Source organism: Natator depressus, chromosome 12 (assembly GCF_965152275.1).
Source record: "Natator depressus isolate rNatDep1 chromosome 12, rNatDep2.hap1, whole genome shotgun sequence".
NCBI lineage: Eukaryota > Metazoa > Chordata > Testudines > Cheloniidae > Natator > Natator depressus.
The window spans coordinates 2,115,972-2,139,875 of NC_134245.1; the positions used below are offsets into that span (position 1 = coordinate 2,115,972).

The 23,904-nt window shown below is 44.5% G+C and overlaps 1 protein-coding gene across 4 annotated transcripts in view; it reads left to right on the forward strand.

The window, feature by feature from the left end:
* Positions 1–22,321, forward strand: part of PDPR (pyruvate dehydrogenase phosphatase regulatory subunit) — a 77,446-nt gene extending 55,125 nt beyond the window's left edge. For all 4 annotated transcript variants that reach the window (XM_074968322.1, XM_074968323.1, XM_074968324.1 and 1 more), the window contains 6 exons: positions 1,001–1,149; positions 2,693–2,805; positions 3,236–3,330; positions 5,461–5,550; positions 6,477–6,659; positions 13,443–22,321. In XM_074968322.1, coding sequence (XP_074824423.1) covers positions 1,001–1,149; positions 2,693–2,805; positions 3,236–3,330; positions 5,461–5,550; positions 6,477–6,659; positions 13,443–13,847 — 1,035 coding nt within the window. In that variant the 3' untranslated portion in view covers positions 13,848–22,321. The remainder of the gene's footprint in view (positions 1–1,000; positions 1,150–2,692; positions 2,806–3,235; positions 3,331–5,460; positions 5,551–6,476; positions 6,660–13,442) is intronic.
* Positions 22,322–23,904: the final 1,583 nt, after the last annotated feature.

Sequence of the window (23,904 nt, forward strand, 5' to 3'; positions counted from 1 at the left end):
GATCTAGTAACTTCTGTTAGTTGCTGGAAGAAAGCCTCGTCCACCTCATCCCCCTGGTCCGGTGGTCTATAGCAGACTCCCACCACGACATCACCCTTGTTGCTCACACTTCTAAACTTAATCCCGAGACTCTCAGGTTTTTCTGCAGTTTCATACCGGAGCTCTGAGCAGTCATACTCCTCTCTTAGATACAATGCAACTCCCCCACCTTTTCTGCCCTGCCTGTCCTTCCTGAACAGTTTATATCCATCCATGACAGTTCTCCAGTCATGTGAGTTATCCACCAAGTCTCTGTTGTTCCAATCACATCATAATTCCTTGACTGTGCCAGGACTTCCAGTTCTCCCTGCTTGTTTCCCAGGCTTCTTGCATTTGTGTGTATGCACTTGAGATAACTCACTGATGTTCCTGCTTTCTCAGTATGAGGCAGGAGCCCTCCCCTCTCGCACTCTCCTGCTTGTGCTTCCTCCTGGTATCCCACTTCCCCACTTACCTCAGGGCTTTGGTTTCCTTCCCCCGGTAAGCCTAGTTTAAAGCCCTCCTCACTAGGTTAGCCAGCCTGCTTGCAAAGATGCTCTTCCCTCTCTTTGTTAGGTGGAGCCTGTCTCTGCCTAGCACTCCTTCTTCTTGGAACAGTACGTCCCACTGGGGATAGATATAGGAGGAAAAATTGTATGATCAGTTGCTGCTTTTACCACATGCCTGTAACATTCTGATTGTATGATTAGTATTTATTTGTACTACCCTTTGTGGTTTAATTTAGAGTATTTGTGACAAGATTAATTAGAATTAATAGACTTAACTTTCTGAAAATTCTTGGATACTCTTGTATTATGTGAAAAGCCTTGGCCATCTGTGTAATTACCATTACGAATTGAGAGGCTTTTGGTGGGATGAATCATGGGTGCTATGTAGAACAGCCTCCATGACTTTGCACTGCCCTGCAGCTTGTTGCTCAGCCAACTAGCCTGATCCTCTCTTTCCATCTCAATCCCTGCAGTCCACAGGGGATCAGGCACTGGAGTTTCTGCAGTATCTCTTCTCGAATGACCTGGATGTGCCAGTTGGGCACATTGTGCACACAGGCATGCTCAATGAAGAAGGAGGGTACGAGAATGACTGTAGCATTGCACGACTAAATAAGCGCAGGTAAGTCAGCACAGCAGCATCCTTATTTAACACTCAGTCTCTCTGTGTTCTTGGCGTTAATCTCAGTTTCCATAGTAGCTCTTATTGCAGATAAGTCAGCGTCTTCATTTTCTTTCCCTTTTAGTAGTCCTTTGCTGCAATTGTCTGATTTCTCCACCCCCACAGAGTCCTGATTTCCTCACCCAGTAGAATGACTGTTTGTAACAAGGCAATGTGGGGGAAAACCGTCTTTTCTCTGTTGGCGCAGTAATAAGCGTATGTTTTTAAAAGGACGTGTGTGACCAGTCTGTTTAGAGCCTGAAATATTAAGCTTCTTAAAGGGAAGGTAAATTCTATTCAGCAGTCCTTTGAAGCTGTTATTAATGTTTTCCTAATTATTTAAAATACAAGACAGAATGCACACACATTGGATTCTAGGCAGCCCTGCCAGCATAACTGCGCTGAACCCTCACCTCCTCTCTCCTTGATAATTTAACTCCACATATGTTGTTGTATGACTTCCCCAATCATCAGCTCTCCAGATTATAGGCTGTGCAAACTTCTATTGCCTGCCCCCACCCCATAGATGTACAGTGTAGCATGGTCACATGGCCCAGTGCTTGGAGAGCTCCACTGATTTCTCATTCATTTCAGGATCAAGTCCAAAGCTTCCCTCAATTTTAAAACTCTCCATGGATATGTTCCAATCTATCTTGCATAGCTTATATCTCTCTCCTCCATTCCCCTCTCACAGGATCAGCTTTCTTTATGTCCCACCGCACAGTCTCCCTATTGTTAGTGTGAGAACCTTCTCCTTTGCAGCTCTTGCTGTCTGGAACAGTTTCTTTTTATCTTGTCATTGCATCAGTTCTCCATGTGTTTTCATATACCAGGTGAAAGCATTTGTGTGACCCTCGTAGTTTTCCCTCCTATTATTCATTTTTTCAGCTGTTTTATCTAACTCAGTAAAGCACTTTGGGGTTCACTTTGTATGAAAGACATTAAACCAAATAAAGGTGTATTAGGTCTTCAGAGATATAAATATAAATACCATTCATTTTACTGTATCAAATTGAGTTCTGTTTCCTTGGAAACTGATACAAATAACCCCCCAAGGTGTACCAACAGGTGGTTTTTCACTCCTTTTTCTTGAAACAGGAAATTACACAAGGAATAGAACCACTTATTGGTTATTGGAGTAGCTAGAATCTTGGTGGCTGCAGAGAGGTGTGAATAGTTAATTCTTTGCATTGTGGTCATGACATTTGAGATGCCTCATGTTCTTTAGGAATTGACACCATCTCTAGTCCAGTTCTTGTGCCTCTATTCCCTAAATAAATCACCAGCACTCCAAACACTCCAAGCCTATGGTTTCCCATTGTGACAGTGACTTTATACACGGTCTTAGCAAAGCAATTTGCCTCTGTTCTTGTTTGCTCAGGGGATTACTGCCTGGCTCCAGAGTTCAGAGACGTGAGTTTTGGTGTGGCATCCCCGAGATAGAATGAAAAGGTTCACCTTGTGGCCATCCAGTCACTGTCCCGCTTTTAATTTTCTGTTCTAGCTTCTTCATGATTTCTCCTACTGACCAGCAAGTCCACTGCTGGGCCTGGCTCAAAAAGCATATGCCTAATGACAGTAACTTGCTCTTGGAGGATGTGACCTGGAAGTATACCGGTAAGACATGCCTGGAGGCAGAGGTGAAATTGCCCTGAAATTCTGCATGCTTTTTTTTACTATCACTGCACGCTAATCAGTTGTGTAATCTGTCTCCCATGACACTCAGGTCTTTTTTCCTGAATGGTTACATAGAACCCAGTAATGTGTCTGAGTAGTTCAAACTGTTCCTTCCAATGTGCATAAGCTTAGATGCCACTTCCACTTCCTCATAGGCTCCCAAGAGAGCAGCTAGCTGACCCCTGGAAGATCTTTTTCCATTTCTAGTTTCTGTGAATCTCTAGAAATCTTGTGACTGTTGTCCATAGCAACAATTGATACAGAAATCAGAGACTGGAAAAAGGTAAGGTAAGCATGCAGCCAGATGGAACCTTCCCCTTCATCCATCTTATTACTCAGTAGTAGAAAACCTTTTCCTTTCTCCATCTAGCTCTCAATCTGATTGGCCCTCGTGCAGTGGACGTGCTGTCAGAATTATCCTATGTCCCGATGACTCCAGAACACTTCCCCTCTCTCTTTTGCAAGGTGGGTGACTTGCATTTACAGATGAGAGTACAAATACTTAGAATTACTGAGATAACTGAACTAGGTACTTAGCACTACTCAGAGTGTATTTTTATTTTCTCCCTTTAAAATCTACTTGCTGATTATACAGCAGAGTTTCTTTGAAATGGACTTTATTTTGTGTAGCTGTAGTTCTGATATCTCAGTGTATGTGACGGGATGGGATGGGATGGGATGGGATTGGAATGGGATGTGACGGGAATGGGATGGGATGGGATGGGATTGGAATGGGATGTGACGGGAATGGGATGGGATGTGACGGGAATGGGATGGGATGGGATGGGATGGAATGGAATGGAATGGAATACGAAGCCACCAGTCACTGGTGACACCTAGGATCAATTTCTGTAGAGTTACCATCCCTACCCTTTACTATTTAGAGGCTCAGCAGATGCCTTTGTGTTGTGCAGCCTCTTACGTGTCTTGAGACTGCAAGCCTTTGTCCAGTCCTTGCTCATACTTCATTTCAGGAGTAACAGCCGTGTTAGTCTGTATTCGCAAAAAGAACAGGAGGACTTGTGGCACCTTAGAGACTAACCAATTTATTTGAGCATGAGCTTTCGTGAGCTTTCATGATGCATCCGATGAAGTGAGCTGTAGCTCACGAAAGCTTATGCTCAAATAAATTGGTTAGTCTCTAAGGTGCCACAAGTCCTCCTGTTCTTCATACTTCATTGTTATGACTACGCTTGAGTCATTCATAGTTGTTTATTTGCCTTGGATAATGTATCATTCCTGTTGGATTCATAGATCCAAAATACCTTGCATGCATCCTCACTTGCAAGAATGCCTGAGAAACAGATTAAAACATTGTCCATTCCGTTAGGTTTTCAATGCAAAATTGTTTTTGAAAATCTCAGCCGTTTCTGGCAATTTTGTCTATGAGCCAGGAGGTCAGGCAGTAAGTCTGAAGTGAAAGGATCTGCACAGCCTAACAGAAAAACAATGTCACAGTACGGGAGTAACCATAAAGTGTTCAGTGCAAGTAAGAGAATTTTTTCTGCAGTTTTCCACCAAAGTCTAGAAAACTACCTGTAATTTTCCAGAGGCCCTGCTTCAGAGATGTGTCAAAAAATAAAGCAGAACTGCTACTCTATTGTGTGGATTGCAGTCTGTATTTTACTTAATAAAAATCATGATTAGAAAGGTTCCAAATGAGAGAGCATCCATTTATCTTAAGTTTCTTGAGCAAAATAGTTGGCTTTTATCCTTCTAAAAGACTTAATTTCTATCAACAGGAAGAGTTATTTACATTTACTGTTTGGGTAACTGGGGCAGGCCTATTAGGAGTCAATTAGCCAATCAGGAGGTTTGGTTGCTTTCAGTACCACATAATTATAGTGAGGGGTTGGTGTCTGTATCTGACTCTATGGCAACATTCTAGTTAAGGTATACTTTTGTGTAGTGCACAAATGAGTGGCTTGGAATGCCTAGATCATTTTGGTGTGTGTTTGTACGTATTTTTTTTTAGGGATGTTCTTATCTTTCCCATCCTCCCTCCAAAATCCACATACACATACTGTTATCATTGTCTATTTTCTGATACATCTGACTGGAGAGCACCCATGGACAAAGCAGTTTTTCCACTGGACCTGGTCCCTAATAACCTCAAAATGAATTATGCCTCTTCCTTCCCACCACAGGATCCACTCTCTTGTCCTCTGAGGAAACTCTTCTTAAAATAAGAGGTGGGTGTCCACAGCTCTGCCAGTATTTATGATTGGTATGAATGTGGGCATCTTTCTCATACGGCTTGTGAGTGAAGGATTAGAAATGCAACTCTTCCCGTGTGTGTTTGCAGATCTTATCTCCCAGAAACATCTTTGGCACTAGTGTTTATGGCTTTCCTAATGAGATATATGTTAGTGCAAGTAGCAAATGCCCTGAAAACCATCAACTTCAGGAAATAAGAACTGATCAAATCTCCTTGTTTGAATTAAACTTCACTTTTGAAGTGAGCTAAGATGAGGAAGGGGAAAAGGTTTAGCTCATGGGGTTTGCATTGTGGGTGGGTGGTCCCCGTTCTGGATCTTAGATTCCATGGTCCAGTCTGAACTTTGATTTTCTCTCTTTAACTCCTTCTTTCTGCAGGAAATGAGCGTGGGGTATGCTAATGGGATCCGTGTGATGAGCATGACACACACAGGAGAACCTGGATTCATGCTATACATCCCTATAGAGGTAGAGTGGTTTATAAGTCTTAACCAGTCAGTACAGTCCTTATGTCTTTAATCAGTAACACTTCCATCTTAACCATACAAAGATGAATAGGCTTCTTTCCTGTTTGGGTGGATTGACTTTGATTCTTTTAGCATGGAGAATGGCATTTTGTAATCTGAAGTATACCAGTGCCTTTGCTAGGACCTCTGAATTCTGGAAGTGAAATTAATGCTGCTTTACATTCAGTCGAACGTGTTTGCTTGCTAGAGTCAATACTTAGCCATTTGTATAAAAGGAAGGTTTACCAGGCCGGACTATTTTCTGGCCTTGGAGTCCAAATCATACCACTGTAGTTCTTATAGTGCTGTAAAAGATCAAATACTGTTGTGTAGTCATGGGCACTCAGTGCAAGGTCTGGGTCTTATGACACTGTGGGACAGAAGGAGGTGGGGGTAGGGAAACTACAGCATATTAAACTCAAGATTATGGGAGTCGAATGTTATTCAAAGCCAATTATGGGAAGAATGACCCATTCAATGGAAATAATAGCTGGCAAATTTAAAAACAAATAAATGAAATACTCCTTCCTACAGTGTGTAGTCAGGCTGTGGAAGTCACTGATATACAGGATCAATGTCCCATACTGTGGCTGGCTTTTAAAGGATGGATACATAATTATATGCCCCTTATTTGTAGTAGTACTAACTCAGACAGGGTAGTCAAATCTGTCTTTACTGTGTGAGCTGATCTCTGAAAGGGACAGGAAGAAGTTTCCCTTCTTTGTGCAGCATTACACAATTGGGTAGGTACCTTGTGCAATCTTTCCTGTGAAGCATTGCGTCAGAGACGGGGTATTAGAGTCTGCCTCTTGGTGTGGCAGATTGTCCCTTTATCTTCTCTGATGCTGTGTGTGCTGGTAATCCTGACGTGTTAATTCTTCCCTGCAGTATGCTCTGCATGTGTACAATGAGTTGATGAACGTGGGACAGAAGTACGGGATCCGGAATGCTGGCTATTACGCACTGCGCAGCTTACGCATTGAAAAGTTCTTTGCGTTCTGGGGTCAGGATCTGGACACTTTCACCACCCCCTTGGAATGTGGACGTGAGTTCCGGGTGAAACTGGACAAGGTACTGTGTCTGAGGCTGAATCAGCTCCCTCAGCAGTGGTTGCATGAGAACACTGAAACAAAGAAGGCAAAGCAGTACTGCCCTGAAAAGAGAGTGCTCTCTAACGGGATAGATTCCAACACAGATATTTTCATGGGGAAGTGGAGAACTTGTTTGTGAAAATACTTTGTCTGTATTAATGACTGATTCTGTTGCATCTTGAAAAGATGCTAGAAACCACACAAATGCTGTACCCTCCAGCCTCTAGGGCAGTAATCTCAACTACTTGTTAGTGAAGAATTAGAAATGCAACTCTTCTCGCATCTGTGTATGTTTGCAGATCCTATCTCCCAGCAACCCCTTTGGCACTAGTGTTTATGGCTTTGTGCCTAGTGTGAACCTTTTACCTGGATAGGGACAATAGGTGTGGAGGACACTCAGTGCCTTGCAGGATTCAGCCTATTGTTTAGCTTTCTCCTACCAGTCCCCCTGCCCAGTTTCATTGATGGTGCCAGCACAGCCCATGGAACAAGATTTGTGGTCAGTTCAACTGCATAGGGAAGCCCAAGAGCAGCAAACCCTGTTTTTTCGCAGGGATCATCCATAAATAATTGCTCTTATGGCAAGGGGTAGGTAGAGATCGGTGTGACGGATTGGGTCACAGAAACCCCCTTGGGACTGTCACCTGATGTGCTTGGACTACCTCTGAGCCCGTTTTCTCTGCCAGTTTGGGCCTCCCAGAACACTGCCTTGTTGAGCTAGACACAGCAGTCTGCTCCAACACAGACCCAGGGTCTGAACCACGCCCCCAGAGTTGCAGACTTAACTGAAAACAGCTTAAGAAGTGCTCCTGTCACTAGCACCCAGACACTCAGCTCCCAATGGGATCCAAACCCCAAATAAATCTGTTTTACTCTGTATAAATCTTATACAGGGTAAACTCATAAATTGTCCACCCTCTATAACACTGCTAGAGATGCACAGCTGTTTGCTTCCCCAGGTATTGATTACTTACGCTGGGTTAATTAATAAGCAAAAAATGTTTTTAGTAAGTATAAAAAGTAGGATTTAAGTGGTTCCAGATAATAACAGACCGAACAAAGTAAGTTACCAAGCAAAAGCAAACAAAACATGCAAGTCTAAGCCTAGTACAGTAAGAAACTGATTACAGATGAAATCTCACCCACAGAGATGTTCCAATAAGCTTCTTTCACAGACTGGACTCCTTCCTAGTCTGGGTCCAGCAATCGCTCACACCCCCTTATTTACTGTCCTTTGTTCCAGTCTCTTTCAGACATCTCTTGAGTCAACTGAAGACAAAATGGAGGGGTTTCCAGGGCCTTTTATATTCTTTCTCTTGTGGGCAGAAACTCCTTTGTTCTCCTGTGCAAAATCGCAGCAACAAGATGGAGTTTGTAGCCACCTGGGCAAGTTTCATATCCGTGAATGATCCAGCTTTTTGCAGGCCAATGCCATTGTTTATATGTTAGTTTGAATAAAAGCTTAGATGTGGATTGGCGTCTCCCAAAGTCCATTGTCAATTAAGTGTTTCTTGATTGGGCACTTACTGAGACTAGTCCTTTCTCAAGAAGCTGACCAAATGCTTCACTGATGCTGCTTAGAATCAAACACATTGAGATAGAAGTACCTAGCCAATATTCATAACTTCAGATACAAAAATGATACACACAGACAACATAATCATAACCAGCAAACTTCAACCTTTCCATAGACACCCCACTTGACCTCCTCTGTACAAGATCTGGTGCAACCATAGGACCCTGGTTGCAACAGTGATCTATACAGTCACAAGTCTCAGAGCGGTAGCCCTGTTAGGTCTGGATTTGTAAAAGCGGCAGAGAGTCCTGTGGCACCTTATAGACTAACAGATGTATTGGAACATAAGCTTTCATGGGTGAATGCCCACTTCGTCGGATGCATGTAGTGCATCCTACTTTTTCACTAGGAGGGTGGTGAAGCACTGGAATGGGTTACCTAGGGCAGTGGTGGAATCTCCTTCCTTAGAAGTTTTTAAGGTCAGGCTTGACAAAGCCCTGGCTGGGATGATTTAATTGGGGATCAGCCCTGCTTTGAGCAGGGGGTTGGACTAGATGACCTCCTGAGGTCCCTTCCAACCCTGATATTCTATGATTCTAGTGGAAATTTCCAGAGGCAGGTATAAATATGAAAGCAAGAATCTGGCTAGGGCTAACGAGGTCAGTTCAATCATCTGATTTTGTCCTGTTTGCAGGGGTGAGAACCCTCTTGGTAAAGTATTAGGGGGTAGCCATGTTAGTCTGTATCCACAAAAACAACAAGGAGTCCGGTGGCACCTTAAAGACTAACCGATTTATTTGGGCATAAGCTTCCGTGGGTAAAAAGCCAAAGATTTTTTACCCACGAAAGCTTATGCCCAAATAAATCTGTTAGTCTCCTTGTTTTTGTGGATACAGACTAACACGGCTACCCCCTGATACTTGACACCATGGAAGGCACTAAATTTAGCCGTATAAGTGGAAATCCATCAACCTCAACAAAAAACTTGCATAGATACAGACAGACATCGTCTTCCTCTCCAAGTGGAAACAGAGGGACATCATACCAAATGGACTGAAGGTAAAAAATCCATTGCAATCAACATACTACACTGACTACGGTGAGAGACTCCCACACACTCTCAAAGAAACTGAGGAACCACCTGATCAGCATCCTGTACAGCAGACAGGAGAAGATCGAGAATGAGCTCTCAAAACTGGAGACTCTCATACAGAACCAACCTTCCACACACACTTCCACGTGGCTGGACTTTACAAAAATGAGACAAGCCATTTACAACGCACACTGCACTTCTCTGCAGAGGAAAAAGGACAGTAAACTATCTAAACTCCTACGTGCCACAGGGGGCTACAACAGTGGTACCCTCAACTCCCCTAACAATATTGTTAATCTATCCAACCACACACTTAGCCCGGCAGAAGAGTCTGTCCTATCTTGGGGACTCTCTTTCTGCCCCACCACCTCCACGAACATGATGCAGTTCTGCGGTGATCTGGAAGCCAAGTTTCGTCATCTCCAACTCAAGGAATATTTTCAACACACCACTGAACAGTGCACTGAACCACAGGAACCCTCCTACCAATGCTACAAAAAGAATAATTCTGCATGGACTCCTCCTGACGGTCAAAATGACAGACTGGACTTCTAAAGAGAGGGCTTCCGCAGACGTGCACAGGCTGAAATTGTGAACAAACACATCACTTGCCCCATAATCTCAGCCGTACACAAAGCAATGCTATCCACAGCCTCAGAAACGACTCTGACATTATAATCAAAGGGGCTGACAAAGGAGATGCCGTAGTCATAATGAACAGGTTGGATTATGAACAGGAGGCTGCCAGGCAACTCTCCAACACTACATTCTACAGGCCACTATTCTCTGATCCCACTGAGGAGTACCAAAAGAAACTACACCATCTGCTCAAGAAACTCCCTGCTATACCACAGGAACAAATCTACATGGACACCCCCCCAAAGCCCCGACCAGGGGTATTCTATCTGCTACCCAAGATCCATAAACCTGGATGCCCCGTCATCTCAGGCATTGGCAATCTTACAGCAGGATTATCTGGCTATTTGGACTCTCTCCTCAGACCCTATGCTACTAGCACTCCTAGCTGTCTTCGCGTCACCACCGACTTCCTGGGGAAACTACAATGCAATGGTGATCTTCCTGAAAACATCATCCTGGCCACCATGGATGTAGAAGCTCTTTCACTAATATTCCACATGAGGATGGACTACAAGCTGTCAAGAACAGTATCCCTGATGAGGCCACAGCACACCTGGTGGCTGAGCTTTGTGACTTTGTCCTCACCCACAACCATTTCAGATTTGGGGACAGCTTATACCTGCAAGTCAGTGGCACTGCTATGGGTACCCGCATGGCCCCACAGTATGCCAACATTTTTATGGCTGACTTAGAACAATGCTTCCTCAGCTCTTGTCCCCTAGCGCCCGTCCTTTGCTTGCGCTACATTGATGACATCTTCATCATATGGACCCACAGGAAGGAGGCTCTTGAAGAATTCCACCATGATTTCAACAATTTCCACCCCACCAATCAACCTCAACCTGGACCAGTCCACACAAGAGATCCACTTCCTGGACACTACAGTGCAAATAAGTGGTGGTCACATAAACATCACCCTATACCAGAAACCTACTGACTGCTATACTTACCTGCATGCCTCCAGCTTCCATCCAGGACACATCACATGACCCATTGTCTACAGCCAAGCCCTAAGATACAACCGCATTTGCTCCAATCCCTCAGACAAACACCTACAAGATCTTTATCAAGCATTCTTAAAACTACAATACCCACCGGGGGAAGTGAGGAAACAGATTAACACAGCGAGACAGGTACCCAGAAGTCATCTACTACAGGACACGCCCAACAAGGAAAATAACAGAACACCACTGGCCATCATGTACAGCCCCCAACTAAAACCTCTCCAGCACATTATCAATGATCGACAGCCTATCCTGGAAAACGATCCCTCACTCTCACAGACCTTGGGAGCCAGGCCAGTCCTCACTTACAGACAGCCCTCCAACCTGAAGCAAATACTCACCAGCAACTACACACCACACCGCAGAAACACTAACCCAGGAACCAATCCCTGTAACAAACCTCGTTGCCTACTCTGTCCCCATATCTACTTTAGCGACACCATCAGAGGACCCAACCACATTAGCTGCATCATCAGGGTCTCATTCACCTGCACATCTACTAATGTTATATATGCCATCATGTGCCAGCAATGCCTCTCTGCCATGTACATTGGCCAAACCGGATAGTCCCTACGTAAAAGAATAAATGGACACAAATCAGACATCAGGAATTGTAACATACAAAAGCCAACAGGAGAACACTTCAGTATTCCTGGACATTCTATAACAGATTTAAAAGTGGCTATACTTGAACAAAAAAACTTCAGAAACAGACTTCAAAGAGAAACTGCAGAACTAAAATTCATTTGCAAATTTAACACCATTAATTTGGACTTGAATAGGGACTGGGAGTGGCTGGTTCACTACAAAAGCAGCTTTGCCTCTCCTGGAATTGACACCTCCTCATCAATTATTGAGAGTGGACTGCATCCACCCTGATCAAATTGGCCCTGTCAACACGGGTTCTCCACTTGTGAGGTACTTCCCTTCTCTTCATTGTCAGTGTATAATGCCTGCATCTGTAATTTTCACTCCATGCATCTGAAGAAGTGGTTTTTTACGCACGAATACTTATGCCCAAATAAATCTGTTAGTCTTTAAGGTGCCACTGGACTCCTTGTTGTTTTTCTTGGTAAAGTAGTGACTCCAGGAACTTGATCCCGTTGATCTGGAATTGTAAGGTTTGACTTGCCTTTGCTCTTTCTGGGCTCCCTTTTGTCACTATATCAGCAATACATACCCTGCTCAAACCATGTGGCCAGGAGGGCAGCTAACGTCCCCAGAGAGTGGAGTAATGCTCCACAACCAGAGCAGAGGGAAGGAGTGCACCTTCCCTGTATCTACTTTCAGCCCTGCTTGCTTTGGGGTGCAGATCTGGCCATTTACTTCCTGCAGTGCGATGTAGTGGCTGGAGTAGGGATCTGAAAGTCAGGAGACCTGGTTTCTGTTCCTGATTTTGCAAGTCAGGCAAGTCACTGAACCACTGTGCCCTGTTTACTTATCTGTAAAGTAGGGATAACAATATCTGCCCATCTTTGTGAAACAGCGTGCAGTCCCCTGATTGTAAGTTAAAGGCTTGAGTGATTCTAGAATAGCTGTTCCTGATTAACTCGGTTTGGAAGAGGATTAAGCTAATTTTGAATAAGACACTCTTATTTTGAAATAAGAACATCCAAACAACGAGTTAATCAGGAATGTTTATTCTGCTTTAAATTCACACCCTACCTTAATCCAAATTAATTTCACAGTATAGCCAAACCATAAATTGCTACTACCAAAGTCTAAAATGATTATCCATGCTAATCCAGGAAGTGGAGAATGATTGCTTTGTTCATGGTTTCCAACAAAGTGCTTGTGGGACTAGACTATAGGAGAGAAACAAAATATAACAAAATCCCACCCTTTTAAAAACACACACAAAACATGAAAAGCTGCAGCTGAACTAAGGGAAAACAAAGGATTGAAAGGGAAGGTAATAAATAGAGGGCCAGCAGTAGCCATTCTAAAACACCTCTAGGTGGAGAGAACTAAGGCAGCAGTCCTCCATTTTTTCCCATAACATTAGCTTCGGACCACATGTTGATAGAGATTGCGTACCTTCCTATTGCTGACTGTGTGCACACTGCCCCTGCCCATCTGTGACCAGATCACATCTTTGTGACAACTACAGTAATTGTTTACATTGACTGTAATGCTAAGGAAGTACAGTGGGTGTTCATTCTGCTTTTAGAGGCATTGCCACTTCCAACAATTTACACACAACAAAGTGGGGGAGTCTGCTGGAATCAGTAACGCTGGTAAACCTGGAATGAATTTAACTGCACCTACTCTGTTTTTGTATTTTTTTATGCCTGTTTAATGCAGTTCAGCAGCTGAAAATGAGGGAAGGCAGAACATGTGAGTGACTCGCCAGCTCTTGTTTCTTTGCAGCTGGGAAGGAACCAGCTTCAGTGGGTAGTGTTGGCCCTAGGCTGACCTTGTATCACTAAGCATCTATCGCTTAAAATCCAGCAGCTGAGTCTGGCACAGATCACATGCCCTTCATCAGCTGGCCTTTTCTTCTCTCTCCAGGGGACTGATTTCATTGGCCGGGATGCACTGATGCAGCAGAAGCAGGACGGCGTATGCAAGCGCTTCACCATGTTCATCCTGGAGGATCATGATACAGACCTTGATCTCTGGCCCTGGTGGGGGGAGCCCATTTACCGCAACGGACACTATGTGGGCAAGACCACCAGCAGCGCTTACAGCTACACCCTGGAACGCCATGTCTGCCTGGGCTTTGTGCAGAACTTTGACAAGGAAACCGGGGAGGTGTTGCTGGTGACACCCGACTTCATCAACCGGGGCGAGTATGAGATTGACATTGCTGGGCAGCGCTTCCAGGCTAAAGCCAAGCTCTACCCGTTCAGCTCCCTCTTCACACAGCGCCGCCGCAAGGACGAGATGGAATTGAGTGGCTACCATGGGAAGTAGAACCACCTGGCCCCACCCCTTCTCCATAATGGGAGTCTCTGTCACCATCCTCCTCTCCTTCCCCACGATCTCCCTCATTCTTCAACCCATACGGTTCCACTTCCTCTTCCCCCTGCTCTTTCCATTTTTAAACCTTTTCGATGTGTGACACTTTGTACATTGTAGAACTAATTTTTCAAACCCTTCCACCCTCTCATCCAGTCTCTCTCTCACCCCCTTACTCCTTCCCATGCCATGTTCCCACATCTCCCTCCCCCCATGGCAGCAGCATGGTGTTGAGTGTACGTCTGAAAGCCCATATGGGAGCAAGCACCTCCAGAAACCCTAGGCTGTACCCCAATGGCTGTTGAGAGGGGTGCAAGTGAAGTCTTAAGGACTGTACCCCTCCCATCCCCCTGCTGCTTACAGCCTGGAACAGGAGGTGTTTGCTGGCCTGTAACTCTGTTTTTCTGTCCCCTGGCTAAACCTATTGGTGTAACCTCACCTGTGAGTTGCAGTGGAGAGGCCAGACCTACCATAGGGTGCACACAGGGCCAACTAGGGGGTTCCTTCTTGCCAGCCAGTTCCTCCGAGGTCCTCCAGTCCACAATTCAGAGGGGTCAGTGCATTGATACACAGAGCAATAGAATGATCAGCTACCTCACTGGCACCACACAAGACGTAACAACGTTGTGTGGCCAGCAGCGAACAGGCAGGTTTTGGTGGGTTCCAGGCCATCACCGCCCTCCTCTTTTTTCCTTCCAGGGAGTGAGTCTAAGAGGCTTCATCGTGAGGCTGTGCAAGTGACAAAATAGCGCTGATAAGTTTCCTCTTCTGAGTTGGGTCACTGAAAGGGAATGGCTTTCTCTGAGTAAGTGAAGATCAACATGTGCACTTCACTCTTACAAAGGGACAGAACTTTGTATTTTTATTCTCAGTGAAAATGTCTTATCTCCAACAATGACCGAGACACTGGACTCCTGGCTACTTATGGCACTATTGCAATGCTGCTTTTGTTTCAGCTGCACAGTGGATTCTCTGTGGATTCTCCTCCTTTCTCCTTTGTTTTGCTTTGTGTGTTTGAGCAAGCACACTTGTCTGGCTTACACACCAACCATTAGAGTTGGATGTGAGGATTTTGTTATTTGGGAAACTAGAGCAGAGGAAGGGATGGAGTCTTGCATTTTCAGCCAGCTGGGGCCAGCCAGCAGCCTTGGAGCAACATGCTGGTGACCACTGGGAGATTAGAGTTGAGGGCCCAAGTTTGATTCCTTGAACCCATGATGCTCTGAGTGCTGCAGAGGCAAAACACTATGCTCCTGATGATAAGGGTGGCAATGTCTCTCAGCGATGCCCGCTGGCCCATAGCGTGTTTCCTGCCCTACTCCTCAGATCTGTTGCATTTCTGTCTTCCCCATCACAATAGTACCTCAGTTGAAGGTAATTGCAGGGCCCTGCGGTTAGAAGAGAAAGTGAGTAAGGATCTTTGAATTGCCTTGCCTCGGCAAAATCTCTCTGCACAGTCATCATGCAGAACCTCACACAGACACTTCAGACTACAGAGCTGGGATCCACCCACTCTGAAGGTGACAGCTCTGCACTGATTACAAATAGTTATGGTGGAATGGGAAAGAAAGTGGATGAAGAATGCTAAATTGTATCCTATGGATTTGTCTCTTAAATTCTTCCTCCTCCCATTGTCAGCTAGATCAGAGTAATGCATTTTCTCTTCCCTTATTTTAAAATTATCCATTAAAACATCTCCAGTAAACTACCTCCTGCCCCCACACAAACTTCTGGTTTCCCCGCTTTGTGGTTCTCAGCAGCCCTTCCACCGAAGGCAGCATCTTTCTGTCTAGCAGGTAGCACCATTTGACATTGTCTGTGGTCACTTAGCTGGCTGAATTGTTTGTCTTTGAGCCAGGAGCCAGAACTTTACCTAGCTTTGGCACTTGCTTTTCCTGTCATTGGGTGAGCATCAGTAACGTTACATTTGAGCATAGCACTACTCGAGACCTGGCTTGGATTCTTGTCTTTTGAAGTTTTTCTCCTTTTCTGGCTTCCATCAAGTCTTTGTCCTGCTAGTGTAGAGGTGGTAATGTCCCAGACCTTCCCTCCCATACACTGGAAGCTGGCTTTTTGACTTCTGCTGCTGGAGGTAGTAAGAGCAGGCGAGGTGGGAGACTGACACACTTTAATTGTAAAGAACTGGCTGTTAGAGGAGGCTTCCCAAATGGTAAAGTGTTGTGCAGCTTTCACAGCTTCTGGGAGTGGAGCACGGGGAGGGGCATGGACTAGAGAAGGAACTGGGGACTCAAATGACAGCACTTCTTGGCAGGATCTCTGTTGGCAGGCAGGAGGGAACACAGAGTGGGGTCTGCATTGTGGTAGGACATGGATACACTTGCTGTGGATGGCTGTTTTCTTCCTGCAGTGGCTTCTTTTGTAAACAGCAGTTAATACTATTCTAAACGAATAATAATAATAATAATAATGTCTCCTCCTTTAGGATCCCCAAGTGACTTTCACACGAATAGCTTCCCTCATGGCTTGAAATGGAACCACTTTTGGGGTGGAATGTCGCAGCCATTTGACAGGACACAGAAGCAGTACTGGACATAATAGTTTGGTTGTGGAGGAAATTATTGTATCTCGCTAATACTGTTTAGCTAAAATTCCTCTAGCAGTGTTATCACCTGAATTGGAATTTGGCCAGTGTACCAGGGTTAGCACCCCAGTTTTAACTAAATGTGCCATAAGGTCTTTCATGGCAAAGTGGTCAGGGTGTTCGTTTTACAGCCACTCCATAACATTTACATCCCCCATGCTGGGGCATTTGTTCCGTACTGATTCAGAAGAATGCCACCTAGTAAATCCACCAATACTACTTTCTGCAGCACATGTGGTTTTCCTTGGAGGTCTCCTACAAAGTACTGATCAGTCCTGACCTGTCTTGTGTTATCTGGCACATTGCTGTGTCTTTGTTATATAGAGTACTGGCTGATGACCCACAGAAAGTGGTTATTACTTAGTACCTGGCAAGGTTAAGGAAAACTCCTCAGCCTCCCCTTACTGTATAGCACCAGGGCACTTCTGCGGTGGAACACATCAGTCACTTTACACAGTACTACATAACAGTTTAGGAGGGAAAGTGAAAAATATTTTATTCCACAATGGAGAATTCTGGGTAGACTGAGTATAACTATCTGAGTTTGAATTGGACCAGAACACTCTTCACTTTCTTAGGAAGAGTATTATAGTGTGAAACTTTAATGACCACAGCTGGTCAGGAGCACACAAAAAGCCAGTATCTAGTAGTCTCACAGCAATAAGGAATCCCTGAAGAGGAGCATTTTTTTTAATATGGCTTCCCCATCCCAAAGTGGTCCATACCTAGGAAGATAAACTTGTCTCTGTAGCATGGGTACCTTTTGCCCTTTTGCAGAGTTAATAGCTCCCTTTCTGTCCAGGTCTATTTAACCCTGAAGTACCCACATATGAGGGTGAAGATTTTGTAATGGTGCCACACAGGTATGCTGTAACTCCATCCATGTCTGTCTCTTCCTGCTGGGATGGTTAAGTGTAACAATGGTACTATTTTGAAATAAGACAGTTTAGCAATTGGCTGTCTCCCAGTTCAGGCGCACCCATTCTGGCCTTACCTGTTACCAGTCCTCTCTCTGACTTTGGCCTAGCCTCTGTGCCTGTGCTCTTTGAAGTCTCGCCTTTTCCTTGGTAGATTTTTTTTTTTTTTTCCTTTGGGCTGCTGACGAATAATTTGACTTTGGCAACTTGAGTGCTTGCCAGTGGACAGTCACATGATGGATTGTGAAATACTGTACTAGGCACCAGGGTCATGCAAGGAGCTTCTACCTTTTCTATAATGCTTTCATACTCTTAAAGGGAAACTGCAGTGTAAAGATTCTACCTATTGTATCTAATTACAAAGAATAAAGTGCCTAAGGGAGAAAAAAACAACAAGTTGGAAGCTGCCATCTTGGCTTTGATGCAAAGTAAGACTGAAAACAACCCCTCATTAAAAAAAGCAGTGGGAATCTGAGCTTTGGAGATGCTGTAACACACAGTTCCAGTGCTGTCTGAAGTTGGCATTTTCAGTTGTCCCTGATACCACAAGACTGGAAAAATTTAAGGGTCCCTTCTTCACACTCATTCTCCCTCCCCCCGCATAATATATACACCTGTGGATCACACTTCTGGAGACACTTCCATCCCTCTATTTCTGGGGCTGTCCCTTGGTGCTCTGCAGAGCTGGCTGCTCTTTCAGGATTCCCTTTGGGAACGCTTTTCACCGCAGGACTCGTATCCTCTCTCTCTTCTCTATCACTCTCCTCTTGGCTGATCTCTTTGGCTATACCATGGTCTCTTGCATCACTTCTGTGCTGATGACTCTCAATCTACTTCTGCCCAGTACCTCCTCCAGAATGTCCAACCATCTCCTCAAACTTAACATGGCTAAGTCTGCTCTTCACCTCTCCTATTCCACCTTCTTTCCCCCTTTTCACATCACACTCTCCTCCTACCCACCCCAGCTCACAGCCTTTACTTTCTTTGACTCCTCTGTTTCCTGCTGTTCTCTCATCCAAGCTCTCACCAAGTCCGGTTGCTTTTCCCTTTGTAACACATCTACATTCCTCCCCCCACTGCCAAAATCCTGGTTTGTGCCTTGTTCTCTGTAACTACTGTAAGCTCCTCCTCCTGTTCAGTTTATCCACAGAGCTTCCTTTCCTACACTCCAACCAAGTCCACCCCAAATCCCTTTATTGGTCTTTCTGCATCAAGTTCAAACTTCTCAGCTTCACTATGCTACACAACTCTGCCCCTACCTGCACCCCACTCTGCCCTCTCTTTGTTTAATCCTCCTTTTGTCTCCTCTCAATCCTACCTTCATGCTGTTCTCATGCTGTCCGTACCCCACATGTCTGCAGTGACTTCCCTTTGTCAGTGGGACACAGCATCCCTCTGCATTCAGATCCCTGCTTTCACTCCAGCTATCTCAGCTGGTTTTCCATCCACCATCTGTTTGTTTGCCCTACTCTGTTCTCAGATGTAATATTCTGATCTTCCAGGATTCACTCTCGACATGTCACCCTTGTCCATTCATCCCTCCCCAATCTGTTGTGATTTCCAGAGTTCATCTATTAAGATGGTGAGGGGTCTCGGTCAAGGGAGCATGTCTGTTTTCTGTTAGTTTCATGCAGATTTACAGTGCTAGATGCCCACTGAATAATAATGATGAATGCAGACGTTCACTTTCCACCATAAACTTCTCTCCATTGCCTCTCCTTTTACTAGAAGGAAGTCAAGGCAAATCAGAGGTTATGATGGAGCTGCTTGTGTATGCAGAGCTTGGAGTACCGGTCTCATTAAAAGGCAAATTCATGCAAGTAGTGCCTAATTCTGAAGAGGTAACGTCAACATCTATAAGCCCAGTATTGGACCAACCCTTTTGTCATTCATAAATTTGCCGAACGCACATTTGTGTTGTTTTTTTTTAAAAGTTCAGAAGCCCTACAAAAACAAACCAATATCTAGGGGTGAAAAGGAAAGTTCCTTCCAAATGCAAGAGTTTCGCTTATTTTTAAAACAAAGGCTTATATCCTGATGGGTACAGAAAAATATTCATAATTTTTCAGATTTCTGTCATCCCAGGTTATTTTTCTAATTTTTATCATAGTGCCTCTGGAGGCAAACATTTTGGCTAAGTTTGGGAAGGACTTTCAGTTCTACTGACTTCTCTTCAGTCATCACACGTGTGCATGTCTGTCTCTCTCTCTCTCTCTCTCGGTTTGTAAGGGGAGAAAACCTAATGTCATTTAAAGCGAATTAATTCAGCTGTTTGGGTTAAGGAAATCAATTAAATCTTATTTTTTACACTTTAAGAAAAAGAATAAACTTGATCAAACAATTGAACATTAAAAACTTGGTGTGCTCATAGTCCTCAATGAGCACAGTCCATGTTGAGCTTGAGGAAGGAATACTTAACAAGTCTATAAATGTCGTAATGCTTTACATTAGATGTTTGTGCCCAGGCGGTGCATACTGCTGGATTTGTTACTGCAAATACTGTACTTGCAGAGCAGGTACAAATGCCAGCAGGGGCTGTTGAGTAAATGCTGAAGGCAGTGGAAGTTGCCAGAGAGCGTTTGTTCCTCTTCCTTTGATGCAGCAGTGGAATTTGCACAGAAGTGCTGTGGGAATTCAGTCAGGAGGGAAACACCCAGGCAGATGCACGGTTTCCGTTTTTGAGCAAATATCAGCAGGCAATGCTTTTTTTCAAGGGTGGAATTGTGCAATTAAGGGGGACAGAAAAACACCAGTGTAACTGCTGCTAATGTCCTTTGCTTAAAGAAAAAGGCGTCCGCTGGCGTAGAATGTGCTTCACGGCAGGGCCCCATTGCTTTCCGGCTTTTAGAAAACACAATGAAATCCTCCATCTGAATGTTGCGTTTACACACCAAGCCAGGGCATTCAGGAGTTAAGGCTTTCAGAGCAACATGAACCTCGCCATGTTGCTCTTTTGTCCAGTCGCTTTATTTATGCAGGTAACTTCTGGATTTCTTAACTCCTTTATATTTAAATAGTTCAGTTTATTATGTTACTAATATGTAGGCTTGCATTGGAGTTGCAATATAAAGTGCAATATTTATATATTGCTGGTATACAGTTACTGTCTAAGATGATTCACCTAAGAAGGTATGTGCATCAAGGGAGATCATGAAGGTTATGGAGAGAAAGGTATGCATGGTTGTATATGAACAGCTTCCTGACCAAATGACGACAAACAACTGATCTTGCCAAGTGTATGTTTGATACCCACCTCTGTTACAAATACACTGGTTAGCCAGGAGCTGCCCCCACATGCTTATGGCACAGTTCTGTTTTGTAGCATAGAAGAGACAGTCCCAGGCTCTTGTACCTCTTAGGGACGTGGTCAAGATCCCTTCTGTGCTACAAAATCTTTTAAGTGTGTTGGGAGCCAACTGGATCCCCTTGACTGGACCTAGCTCTGATTCTGTTCCACTGGTATGGTTGCATTTACACCTTTTACTGAGTGTGCTTCTACTATGTTAGGGTAATGTGTCGGTGCAGATTCATCTCTCTGGGGTCTAAAACTGGCGGTCTTGGCTGCTGTTATGGCTACAGAGAAAGTTGAATAGAGGTCTGGTCACGTGATCATCTGAGAGAGTAATGATGCAAGCTCTACATGAGGGAAGCAAACTTACTCCTGACATTGAGGATCGATCTCTATAGACTAGCTCCCTGGCATGCAGTTTTCTCACAGTTCCATAGCATGCATTAGTGATGTTTCGCTGGCACCTCTCCCTCCAGAACATGGTGTTTGCTGTCAGATCTGCAAATGGGTTGGCCCAAATAACTGTGAGTGAAATGTTTTAAAACTCCCTGGACAGGGGTCTCTTGCATTTAGTTATTGCCTGGATCATCATTTATGTAAGCAGCCTCCTTCCTTTTTGCTTGATCCTTACCTCGGGCTCTGGATAACATTTCTGTTACAGCTGCTTAGACTTGGCAGCCCACACTGTTACTGTGCACTGTTTCTCCGGGGAACTGAGCTGTGCAGTGCAAGCACTTCTGCTTTCCCTACTTAAGTCCAGAGTTGCACCTTGTACAACACAAAACATGACAGTTCTTTCCAGAGCAGGACTGTGACCCTCAGAACTGCACACAGAGTTAGGCATCCCTTCTTTGGGTGATTCTTATTTTCATTCTTAGTGGCACCTTAAATTTGTTTGTCCATCGAAATGTCATCCCTTCATAACCGTCTGCACTTTCCCCTTCCAAGAACCAAGTTTATAGGGCTAGGAGAACTTTAATTTAAAAGTTGTTTTTTTTTAAAAATGTGCCATCATTTCTCCTGCAGAACCAGAATTGGAGACTTGAAACTGTGAAAACATTTATAGTCTCACTGTTTTCTAGTGCCTTATGCTTATGAATGTTGTGTAATGGATGCATCTGATGCAGGAGATAGCCACAATCAACTATGTTAACATGATTCCTCAGCCATTACAAACCACCACCTCTCCCCTTCCAAAGAGAATGTGTTTCAGCAGATGGATGTAAATGGATCATTTCTAGGAGTACAAATTATGCTTTTAATTGCTTTGAACTCTTGGGATGTAGAAAATCTCAGTGTTGTTACTGTAAGATATTGTACCATATTGTCTGCATTTGCGGAGAGCAGCAGCCTCACCTCTCTTACAGCATTTAGAATGAGAACTTATTTATGGAGACACAGAAACCCCTTTAATAATTGGAGCCAGTTCCGGGAGACCTAAATGTCTGTTCCCAAGTGCACGAGAAAAGGTGGGCTTGCTCTTCTCCACCAATGCCATGTTATTACCTACTTTGTATGCTGCATTTATATCATGCTGAGTTTCAATTAATAATTTCCGTCCTTGTTGGTTTACAGGTTACTAGGTTTCTATATTAATAAATAGACATTTTAACTGCTCTTGCCACAGAATTCCAGGGGCCATTCTTTGGAGCCTAGTTATGTTCTTTACTCTGGTTTCTGACCACTCTCCCCATTAATATTTACGCAAGTATGTGTAGCTGGAATGAGGGAGCATTTGCCATCATTCACTGTGGGGGACAGTGGAAGCCATACCAGCTACTGGGTATGTCTCAACTAAAAACGTAAGTCGACCTATATAGGTCAACTTACAGCCACCACAGTAATTACTGTGGAGGTGCATGTTCACACTATCCTCCTTGGATTGGTGGTGCATGTCCTCACCAGGAGTGCTTCCAGCAACTTAAGAGAAGCAGTGGCAGCTCCTGTTGGCAGCTCCCTGCTGTGAGCCAGACTGTCCCCCTGCCCCAGATTTTGTACTTGAGGTCTGCTTGTGGTGCATGCCCTAGCTCCAGGCGGAGCTCTTAAGTGCAGTGCAGCCTGAGTGTGGAATGTAGTGAGTTCTGCAGAGGAGAGGTGCTGCTCCCAGCCTGTGTCCCAGGAGCAGGGAGTCAGTAATTTGCTTATAAACAGAGGCAGGGTGATAGAAAGGGCTGGTAATTAATTTAAATTAAGGATCTGGAAGTCGTTAGATGAGCCTGATAGCACTGCCAGGCACTCCAGTTCCTAGATCTATAAAACAGGAATCCTCTGCACGGGGGTGGTAGAGAGAGACCGCAGGGAATGAGCAGTTTTTATCAGCCTAGAAGAAATACAGCGAGGTTAGATTCAGAAAAGGGAGTTGTTGCCTGCAATCTGGCTAAATGTGTTTTCATGCCCAGGGGATCCCCGGGGTGCAGCCTGGGACTGTAGGACCACTGAGCCCCCTTAACTCTCCAGTCTGGGCTGTCTCTCACAGTGCTTTGCAGTGACAAGGAGCAAACCCCTCCAGGCACTGTTATCACTCAGCACAACAGCATGTGGAGCCGCACACCCAGCTAGATTGCACGAATGCTCCCAGAGCCACTCATAAACCACACAGAAAAGCACAAGCCAAATCCCCCTAGCTCCCAGCACTGTACCTCAGGAATATGCCGTCTTGCACTGCTAAAGACGAGCAGTGCAAATTTAGTAATTGGTTCTCCACTTCATCAATGGAAAGTGGATATATACCAGCCTTTGCAAACCTGAGCAGATTTACCACACACTTCAGGCAAACTCACTGGTAAAGATAAACAGCAAAACAAATTTGAGTAGAAAAGACAGATTTTAAGCGATAGGCAAAAAGTCAGAGTTAGTTACCAGAAGAAAATAAAATATAAGCACACAATCTAAACTCTCAACTCTGTTAGACTGGGCAACATCTAGATGAAGCAGTTTTTCTCACCCCACTGGGTATTGCAAGTCCTTAATTTGCAGATTTGTCCCTTAAACTTGGGCCAGTCTCTTCTGTTAGAATCCTAGAATATTAGGGCTGGAAGAGACCTCAGGAGGTCATCTAGTCCAATCCCCTGCTCAAAGCAGGATCAATACCAACTAAATCATCCCAGCAAGGGCTTTGTCAAGCTGGCCCTTAAAAACCTCTAAGGATGGAGATTCCATCACCTCCCTAGGTAACCCATTCCAGTGCTTCACCACCCTCCTAGT